At 37.5% G+C, this 11,124-nt stretch overlaps 2 protein-coding genes across 10 annotated transcripts in view; both read right to left on the bottom strand.

Moving 5' to 3' along the window:
* Positions 1-3,051: 3,051 nt before the first annotated feature.
* On the bottom strand, positions 3,052-3,949 carry LOC124169227 (dynein axonemal light chain 4). Its single transcript, XM_046547769.1, has 3 exons — positions 3,774-3,949; positions 3,484-3,567; positions 3,052-3,411 (listed from the first exon to the last, which is right to left on the bottom strand). The coding sequence occupies exons 1-3, from the start codon at positions 3,846-3,848 to the stop codon at positions 3,247-3,249; spliced, it is 324 nt and encodes a 107-aa protein (XP_046403725.1). The 5' UTR covers positions 3,849-3,949; the 3' UTR covers positions 3,052-3,246.
* Positions 3,950-4,028: 79 nt separating this feature from the next.
* LOC124169223 (CCR4-NOT transcription complex subunit 3) overlaps positions 4,029-11,124 on the bottom strand; it is a 69,910-nt gene continuing 62,814 nt past the window's right edge. For all 9 annotated transcript variants that reach the window (XM_046547756.1, XM_046547758.1, XM_046547757.1 and 6 more), the window contains one exon: positions 4,029-5,410. In XM_046547756.1, coding sequence (XP_046403712.1) covers positions 5,312-5,410 — 99 coding nt within the window. In that variant the 3' untranslated portion in view covers positions 4,029-5,311. The remainder of the gene's footprint in view (positions 5,411-11,124) is intronic.

Below are 11,124 nucleotides of genomic sequence, written 5' to 3'. Positions count from 1 at the left end.
CACGTGTTCTTCATGCGGACAATTACATGTGGCATGTTCACGCGTGGGTAAACAATCCAGTTTTTTATCACATACTCCATTGAACTAAGAGGCTGATAATGTTTTTTTTATAGTCATGATTTGTGATAGAGATGTAATTGGAAATTTATTGATTACTAGCAGGCCACCTAATGTTGCTCAGGAAATATAGTACCCAGAGAAGTGGGAAACTTGGAACTGGGAATTCATAGTCACATGGCAGGATTTTTAGGTAAAAGAACAAAGCAGGTCTGATGATAAAATATGTACATATATAACAGCAAACAATGGAAACAATAATTTCTGTACATTATGTGTACTGGATGAACAAATGATGCATTTTTGGGCTTCCAGATATCGGTCTCTGCATGATCTTCTGACAGTGCATTTTTCAATATTGTTGGACTTTGTGTCTATACCAATAACAAGTCTAACTTTCAGCTTTATTCTTTCTACTTCGTTAGTGCATTGAAATGTACGGTTTTCCAACGTGCCAATTGAAAACAACATAATACGCAAGCAGCAGACAATATCCAACAGGTATCTAAATAAGGTTGATTCATCCAAAATACATTGCTATTAGATGGTGGATATTTTGATGTTACACAGATATCCTCCTCGTAACATCCACGACGAGTTATAAACATAACATTATTATCCAATAAATAATTGTGTCCGTGATATTAAAGAATTGTTATTCCAAACAGTATTCTTAGGTAGCAAATGTTGTGCATAGAATTGAAGAGAACAAATGTTTTGTTTGTATGTCTGGGGTTAACCAAAAACCATAATAAATTCACCCATTTTCTACTCATTAGATGTTGTGAAGATATCTAAGATATGTTGTAATACGGGCCTCCATGTCCACCGTCGGACATCACTGTAATGTCATTGGTGGGTCCTTTGGATACATGACAGATATCAATACAATGCTAATTGGATTAACATGGATGTTGCACGGATGTCACATCATACTACCCTGTGCATCCAGTACTTCCAAGAGCTGAGATGTCAGCCAATCCCAAAGCAGGATGATGACGGGTGAGAAACTATCTGCACTAGAGGCAGTGGCCCAGCCGGGCACACATTTAAAGCAAACACATTTTCCAGGCAGTTGCATGGGCGATCGCCTCACAGAAAATAAAGTAGAAAAAGATACAATGAGATTCTCTACAATAAGTCCTCAAATAGGTTATGGGTCAATCATTAACATGATTCCCAAAATTAATTTATTTGAGATGATTTTTGAGAATCTGGGAGAAAAATTGTTCTTTTATCGCAAAGGTAAAGGAAAATTATAACTGACAACAATTCACGTCAACATGATGGAAGGACGAGAGGATGTTAAGACCATGATAAGAAGCACATATGTGATGGCAGAGTGTAAAGGCCCATTAACGCAGGATAATAGAAACATCTGACATGCATATGAAGGTGCAGTCAAAATTGCATCACTATGCTGGGGGAGCACTACTAAAGGAAGGTTGCCAAAGATTTCCAGGCATAAGGGCACTCCGGGATATGCCTGGTAGCCCAACACGGGCCTGGCTATCATCATTCAGCGCTGGATCAACTGCTAGAACAGATGCATGGACATAACATAGTAAATTAACCCGTTCTAAAGGCTGTTTTACACTGGGCACGGAATTGCGCAGGCTAGAGTTGCATTAATTTCTCAAATGGCGTGGAATAGCGTGAATGCATGAACAAAATTAGAACAAGGGCTATTTTGCCGCCTCGCATGTGTTCCAGCAACTCACCACTTTACATGACACAATTTTGATTGCACCTTCGCACGTACAACAGATTGCACAATTCCGTGTACCGTGTAAAATGGCCTTTATTCCATTTGTGCAATTGTATGCCATCATCAGAAATTAATGCAGTTCTAGCCTGTGCCCCATGTAAAACAATTTATGGATGGGATGATGGTGAGAATGCAGTGGATAGGTTAATAATACTGATAGCAGATCCAGATTATTGGATGGGCAGTGACCCTGTGTGCTATTTTCACTCAGGAATGTCCTGCTCAAGAAAAAATCTATTACAGTAAGAATATGAATGAGATACCACTTTCTTCAGACAAGGGAATCATATATGGTTGATCCAGCGCTGAATGATGATAGCCAGGCCCGTGTTGGGCTACCAGGCGTATCCCGGAGGGCCCTTCAGCCTGTAAATCTTTGGCAACCCCCCCTTTGGTAGTGCTCCCTCAGCATAGAGATGCCCCCCTTTGGCCATGGCCGTCCACCACAGCCCTGGTGATAGCATGCCACGTGAACCTACCACAAATGTTAATTACCATAAAAAAGAAGCTACAGGAAAGTATAAGGAGTGCAATGGCCTAGTGGTTAGCGCATTTGGCTACGAGCAGAAGAGTCCTGGATTTGAATTCCTGGAAAAACTTGCTTTGATCCTACACAACAGCAAATACAGATTTATTCAACTGTCTCAATACAGGGTTAAGAATGCTTTGCAATTGACTTATAAGAGGGTTTTGTTGATATAAGCCCAAACAACACTACCTGCAGCAGTACAAAAAATGTGCATGTAATGGATATGTTATTATATGTCCATAGTTCTATGCATTAAAAAAATTACGATAGACTGTTTGAGCAAAAAAAAACACCATGAAATATAAAAAAAAACTTTATTTGCAGCAAAATGTAAATTCGTCAAAATTTTGGTATTTTATGATATGAACACCAATGCAATAAATTACAAAAACATAAGCATTTATGGTCTGTGATTGATGCAAACTTTACAATGCATACAAATGATGAGGCGACGCAGGATAATAAAAGGAACACTACTAGCGCTAACATTTAAGCTTAAACTTCGTAGACCACAAACATGCAGATCAAAACCATATGAGATCGGATTTTGTAGTGTGATATGAGACTCGCGACTAAAATTGTGCACAAAACTAAAAAGGGTGCGGAAGTAAATTAACACAGTCGCAGCAGACTAGATACATGGATGAATCTGTGTATACTGTAAAAATACAAGCTTTCTAACAACACGACCTTGCTCATAAACATTTGAAATATACCAAAATACGTTTCTCCGACATGTGGAGAAATAACATCAGGAATAACTCGTTCATTTTTGGTAAAAAAATAATACTTGATATATAAATAATGCCTTCACTTTACATGATCACGATCACCGCTGTCTTTTAACGTCTATCGACGATAACGATCACTTAAATTCCAACGAGCGATAACATTAGGAGCATTTCCATGCACAAATAGCCATATTCCCACCGAAAAACATATATAGCAAATGCTTGCATTCATACGAGATTTCAAATCCATATCCCTCGCCTACAACAACGTGCCACGATGGTCCAAACTTGCGATCCAAAGTTTCCTTTATCATTCTAGCTGCATTCTGTAAAGAGATTTCAGAATTACATTTGAATCAAATATTTCATGAAAAAAATTTAGAATACGGTTCGCCAACCTCGTTGTTCGTGGAATGTTTTTCGCAAGCTGTCACGCACAACTCCATTGCTTCGCTCCTCATTTCGTCGACCATATCACAGTACTGAAATGAATTAAAGTTATGAACATTTCCTCTAAATATTCGTAAGTAAAACCAGTAAACCAATGAACAGTACGCCGATTGAGACGTCATGGATAAAAGGGAGAGTATTCTCAACGTCCACAACGATGTAGGTCAATCGTTAATATAATGAAAATAAAAGATGCTACTAGACCTAAAGTATAATTTTGCACTTCTGTTTTACTCACTCGAATGAGAGGATACGTGTGGACCACCTTCTTCCCCTCCGAATCCTCTTTCTTCGTCTCCGCAACCTCATTCATGCCGTACGAAAGCGAAAGTGTACCATGCGTCGCGTCGTTAGTTACGAGAACTTTGTTTACATGGCAACCCGAACGTCATTTTCGTTACCTCACTGTTGGCCACTAGGTGCCACCAGCGAGCAGACTGGTTTGATGGAGGGGGACCGGTTTTTTTTGAAGCACCAATCTAATAAAACGAGATTTAATCGAGAAAATTTTTATATTTTTCCCCTCATTTTTTTGTACTTCACAATTTTCTTTTAATAATCTCTCTCCAAGATGGATCTTAACATCTTTCCTTTCTTACATTACACTTTATTCACAATATCAGGAACCTTTCTAATCAACTTGAACCATTTTCTCCCACTTTCTAGCTTTTTCCTCTTTGACAAGAGGTAATTTTATTAATAAAAATTATATACACTTTTTCCATGTCCATGGGCAGATATCTTTTTTGGCTTTTGTATTTCACAAGGGTATTTTTCTCTCAGGATTATGAAGGACGGTGACAGGCAAGACTTATTCACAAATTTGACACAAATTGTACGGTAACAAACGAAAACATAACAAGGAAAAATCAGAACAAATAATGTAAATACAATGTAATGCCTGGGGGTTCATAGGTAAATTATTTGTAAAATTAATATTTCATAAGGTATTTTAAATGGGTTGATTAAATTTTAGCACAGAAATGTGGCAGAACCATTCATCAAAAATGGCAAATACAAGTCAACTAGTTATTATGACAGTAAATTGTTTAAAACGCTAAGTCAATTTGGGAAACAAAGAACTCATAATAACAAACAATACCTGGTTCAAAGAAACCATTACTCTGCTATTATCTAGATACCGTACATGTAAGGCCCAATTTTATTACACTGTCTGCCACATAGCTTTTACTAAAAATTTTAGATCTCCAACAATAACTTTTTTGAGCACCTACACCAGGCTTACAACAACAGCTGGCCTTGGTTATTTCCACAAAAAAACTTGCAGCCCCACCAACATCATCCTAAAATGGCCTTGTGGGTAACATACCTCCAATGTGGACCCAAAAATAGAGTGATTTGAAGCCCACTATAAAAGGTGTCTCAAAATGCTCTTACATATAACGGCAAAAACATGAGATACTGAGACAACTCTTTTCAAGAGGTAAGCAAGGAGGTCAAAGTCACCCAGAACCACATTAAAATTTCCAATAGGCAATCCAAAAAACAGGAGGAAAGAAAATGCCAAAAAACCAATGACCTCTTCCAACCCACAAGGACACTTCCTTCACAGCCATCATCTTCATCAATAGAGAGAAAGAACCTTGGTCGCGTAAATGCGATAGGAATTGAACTCCAAGCACTGCCATTTATTACTCCACCCCATTGCTCACAGCATTAAAAAAAAACACTTCCTCGAAAGCACATGGCTCTTGGAACGACGTGGACTAGTATTCTTCAGTTGCCAAATGCCACACGCCGGTTGGCTTCAATGCTTCAGTTGAGTTCCCTATCTTCTAAGTACTTGTACTCGAACGTAAAGCCCTCTTTTTTCCTCTGTCCCCACATCTCGTAATCAAAGTAGATGTACGTGCCCTGAAAAAAGAGAAAACAAAAATTAGGTCATTGAAATCCACGAAATAGAGGATATTTTATCCAAAGAGATAATAAAATTACTGGCACTGGATGTGTATCAGTTTCGGTCATTACCCGCTGGAATTCATACATCATGGCAACAGAAACAAAAAATGATGAAGACGAGCATGAATAGCCAGAGTTTAATTTCCATATCCATAATGACTTAATTAAACTAAGTACTTCCGGAAACTGTAGAGTGCCTTCGAATTTCATCCAACGCAATAAAATATTTCAGATAAAATTCAATTATTCAACAATTCTGAAAGAAATGCCATTTTTTCTATTCTTTGACCCAAAAAAGGTATATAACGATAGATTTATTTGTAAGATAGCAATATCGAAGGTCTCACGTTTTCATTTAGGAATGAACTCATGGTTATATGCTAGTTTAAATAGACGGGAGAACAATGGTCTGAACATAAGCAGCAATGAAAGCTAAAATCCATCACGAAAATATAATGAAAAACATAAATTAACGATTTCTCCAAACCATATACTCCATATTTTCACCCTAAAACCAAAAAAATTACTTCCAAGAGTATCCTACTCTTTAAGAGTACAGAAATGAAGTAGGGCTTAATCATAGTAAGAATAATTAATGAATTCGAGGAAACACAATAAAGTCAACATTTGATAATAAACCACAAAAGACTTAAGCAACATTTCACACTCATTATTACCCTTATTATTCACCTATTTTTGAATGGAAAATCAATTATTTACTAATCAAATAAAAATATAAGATGGACATAAAAATCTATTTCACTTGCTTCTTCATCAATTATCTTAGCTTTCCAGCGATTTATTTAAATAAAAGTACTATCAGTAAAATTTCACTTAACCAACAATAATGGTCTGCTGACATGAGAACATACTCAGGAAGAAAAGTAGACCTTTACCTACTAAATAAATTCTCTTTTGTACGCTTTTTGATGCATTAAAATTGATTGCTTCATTTAGACGCTAGAGCTCCTCAAACTCGGGTGTCTTTATCTTTTTACACACAACAAACCACATGGGACCGGCTGTATTCAAATAAAAAATGTGAAAAACCACAAAAATTTGTGCTAAATTTTCATGGGCATAAAACTTGGATGTGAATTGGATTCTAAACTCATTATACAACTTTGATAGGCAGAATTATAAAACTTAACTGTCACAAGGCTGATAATTTGGTGGATGATGACAGTAAAATCGCCGAGTTTCATTAATCAACTTTAATAGATTCAATGACCTCAAAAAAAAAAAAAAAAATCTGGAAACTGAAAAGACGAAATACATTTTTACGTCAAATGAATCATATTAAGTCTCATTCAAATTTAAATAATTAAAATTGCGTAATAGGTTCCAACTGAAGATACACGCGTGCCTCAAGCTGAACAGCAACTTTCTCCGCACCGTGGTTTTCATGGCTTGTGGGTCGCATACATTCACGGGTGAGTATAAAATGTCTGGCATACCTTTCAATTTTGTATTCCTCCATGGAGAGATCGTAAAACATGCACGCAGATCATACAATTATAAGAGAACGAAATGTAGATAAGCCACATATTTCTCCCATGAAAGTTGTTCGTATTTAACGGTTTCACGCAAGAGAAAGAGCTTTCTGAAAACTTCCAGTACGAAATACGAATTCGGACATATTTTTGTGACCTACGAGACACTACGGAACCGAGACATCCGATGAACCTCATATCTTGATAAATCGAAAAATACAGGTAATGAATTTACATAAATTTCCAACGGGAATACTCTTTAATATACTCCGGGTTTCCTACGAGGAAAATTACCCGTTATCTACGACTTCTCTTCTGGGGGGAACGGCTCGGGACCCCTTTCTTGTAGAATGTAGTTTTCTCGTAAAAATGGGGCCCAATACCGGAGTAACGCTTGCGACTGTGCATACTTTAGGGTACGCAGATTTCCATAATATTTGTTTCAGGTAAGAGATAGATTACAAGGACGTTAATCGACTACATTAAATTGACTATTTTCTAACGAATCTCGAATGAAATGGATCACGGCATCAGTTTCATACAGCCCGTAAACGTGTTTGTGAACAAATTCAGACCTTAAATAAATAATTTCCAAATGAAATCATTCACAAAAATCATTCCCTGCATACTGTTTAGTATATTTACAGCAATCGAAAGGGAAATTCCCCCAGAAAAATACCCAAAATGAAAAATCATTCGACGTAATGTAATGAAGACTTTGAATATTATAAGGGACTCGGCATGCCGTACGTTGTCCGAAATGTCGATGCAAAGAAAAGTATTTCATTTCTGTCGAAAAATCACGAACTTAACCGATGTCGTGATTTCGTGAAACGTACCCTGCTATTTTCCTTGTCATGATACAGTCTGGGAAAAACGAAAATGAATCCAACTAATAAAAGCAAGTTTACGGAGAAGGCAGTAAAATTCTCAAGGAAATTTCCTGCTACTCAAGGACGACGCGGAAGTGAAACAAGGTGAATTACGCATTAAGAGGACGCGCCATTACCGTATCGATCCATCGATCGTATTTTATCTCAACTTACCGAAGTGTTACTTTTTTAAACTCACACAATCACCAATAAATGCTTGGTGTGTATACATAGTAAACTCAAATAAATATTCTTTTACATCTAAAAAATGAAAAAAGAGCACCAAAATCCTCAGGAATAAACCTGTATCTCGAAAATGCTAAAATTGTCCCACGGCAACGGCAACCAGGTTTAATTTCATCTTCGAGAAAAAGTTGATTAACAACAACGGTCTTCTATGTAAGTACCCGTGAAATGAATATGAGTTTTAAACAAATATTACGACAAGAAACTCCGATCATATGCTTAAAGAGATATTCCCCACTACGCACTTCACCGGTAAGATAGTGGGCCTTAACATTTAATCCGGACCACACAGTTTGATATTTTCACATGAGGAACTCAATCGTGACATAGTTTGATAGCTCTCTTGAATCAGTCACGCGCATCGTAATTTCACGAGGCGTGCACCGCTAGTGGTCCAGGGAAAACTCCTCATGAAAAATAAAATCTAAAGATTCAAGCGTGATGGAGGGGAAATTTTTCCATTTTGAAATAAATACTTGCAATTTTCCACGATTATAAAATTTATTACGACCTAGGTTTCAATCTTCGACATTGAAGATGATGAAATAACATTGAAACCTAGGCCGCAATAAATTTTTACAATCGTGGAAAATTTCAAGTACATATTTATTTCAATATCCTCGAAATGTTTTTTATATTTGGACCAATATTTTGACTTGGCAACGCATTTACGGACTGTTTAAATAATCTAAGACAGGAAATCAAGACACAATGAGACCATTAGAGATGGAATGATGTATCCTCTAAAGAAAAATACGAATACAATACGAAGACAACATATCGAGGCATAGCGTCACAACGAATAGTTCGTAGACGAACACATTATATTGGATACGACTGTGATTACGTCTTCAAAGGGATCACGTTCTACCCCAGGGCAATGCGCTACTTTTCGGGTGAGAATAGCCCATCGAGGAACAGAGGGTCAATGAAAGGCCGTGAAACTTCGATGAAATAAGAACCCATTAAGCAAGCGTCATTAAATTGGGATTTTTTTTTATAGAATTCCACTTTCCACGAGACGATCTTTTTTAAACGCTTATGACGCACATGCAAGAGGCAACGGTGAAAGCGGAAAAGCAAGCTTCTCCTGTCGGTAGAAAAACATTGGCAGAAAACATCGCATGCAGTTCAAATATACCGATTAGACTTGGCGTGCGGGCGTCCACGCCGAAGTCTCCAATTGGTCACTAACGAAAAAAATTCAGCTCCGAGAATTCAGAGGAGCAAATATAAGATCAAACATCGAATATTTAGCCAAGTAATTGGTATATTCTGGAAGATTCAAGATTTTATTGCGATAATATATTATATATGAGGCGAGAACTAGTTTTCACTCATGGCAACGTGCAGGACTGGTTAGTAAACATTAAATGTATTCGTTTTAAATTCCATATCGGTGATGAAAAGTAGCCATGTAAGAAATCGAACGACTCGGCTTTCGCTTGGTGAAAATTCGTGCTAAATGAAGGTATAAAATTTTTGCAAATATTCACAGGTTTTTTTATTTCGTAAGACGCGTTTCGAACTAAGGCGTCATGTAGGTACCCAAGAATGACACCTTGGCGTCGAAACGCGTCGTACCACATAATAAAAATCTGTGAAACGCTGAAATTCCACGACTTTATCAGCGATTCCTGATTAGTCGAATATTTCCACACTACTCATAAAAAATCCAATCATAAATGGTATTTTATGGAATAATAAAGCTGTAAATGTTGATAAAAATAATTCACAAATGTAAAAGATTGGCCCAGATTATACGAATCCAATGTGTGTTTTAATGAAATCTCGATGAATGCGTGACTACACGGAGGTAACGAACTGGCTGTCAGCTGAGCGTATGATGTTTATACATCCACGATACAACTAAATGCGTACGAGCATTAGGTGTTCTAAAAGCTTGGACTTTAAAACGAAGGTGACTTTTCCACATTTATTACATTTACTCTGACATTCCACGAGTTTGCGACCTTTCCTTAAGGATGGAAAGTCTGAGGGAAACGTCTTGGGTAAGCGGGGATGGGAGAGGTAAACGTGGTTCGTAATAGGGTGGTTTCCTATTTTTATTTTTAATTGCCTAAATCGAACGATTATTACTCCTGGAGTACGTACTTCACGCTTTTAGATTTTTAAATAACGATATCTATTTTTCGCGATTAAATGAAAAGTGAAAATTTTCAAGCGCGCGAAATCGCGACGGCTAAGTATGAATGCTTGGAAAAGCCTACGTGAGGGCTGACGCCGTGAGAGGCCACCTTGGTGCGAGGCTATAAGCGCCGACACGCTGCAGGCTGCTAGCAGGTAATAAGGTACCCCGCTAGCAGGTAGCGCTTAGCTCGAATAAGGATTATTAATACCCTATCAAACGAAGGAAACTTTCCGACCATATTCAATTATAATAGGTGATTATTAAGAGATGAGCTCTGTGCCACATGCATCCATTGGTAATCTCAGACGATACAAAACTCCTGACTACTCGTATAGCATCTAGGTCCCTGTGACGTCACCAGTGGCGGCTCGTGAGTCAAATGCTAGGGGGGGCGCACTCCACCGTGGGGTCATGATTTTTTAATATTTCACCGTGTATTTTATTAAGTTATTACGGCAATCTAGGAATTAAATTTTGTGATGCCATATGTTCAGTTTTTTTCAACAAAAATACCTAGTTTTCCTAATAAAGCTTGATTAATAAATACTTAATGCAGAAGACTCTCGGTCATACGGATCGGCTTAGTCCGGACTCTCGATTATACTGATCAATGATCTTGAAGGATAAAAATATATTTGCTGCGATATTTTGCAAATACAAACGAAAATACGTAACTTTCGGTTTTAGCGCCTACATTCTTTGTGCGAATATGCCCGCAATTCACTTCTGTTGTTCGTTTTGCAATCATAATGCGTTATTTGTCAAATCTATACAATATTTGCAATGATTTATGTAGCAATGACACTTGTAACACCTGAGGAGGGAGGGGAGTGTCACTGACTTCCACTAGGCAACAAACACTACTAGAATGCACGCCCTTGCTATGGCAGATGTAAACTTTGATTG

This window comes from Ischnura elegans, chromosome 12, assembly GCF_921293095.1.
Source record: "Ischnura elegans chromosome 12, ioIscEleg1.1, whole genome shotgun sequence".
NCBI classification, from domain to species: domain Eukaryota; kingdom Metazoa; phylum Arthropoda; class Insecta; order Odonata; family Coenagrionidae; genus Ischnura; species Ischnura elegans.
This window is presented reverse-complemented; position numbering and strand designations above follow the sequence as displayed.

Coding starts and splice junctions, on each gene's coding strand:
- LOC124169227 (XM_046547769.1), bottom strand. CDS start 3,848: ATGAATGAGGTTGCGGAGACGAAGAAAGAGGATTCGGAGGGGAAGAAG. Junction 3,568..3,773: donor ACACGTATCCTCTCATTCGA/GTGAGTAAAACA, acceptor AATTCATTTCAG/TACTGTGATATGGTCGACGA. Junction 3,412..3,483: donor AACATTCCACGAACAACGAG/GTTGGCGAACCG, acceptor ATCTCTTTACAG/AATGCAGCTAGAATGATAAA.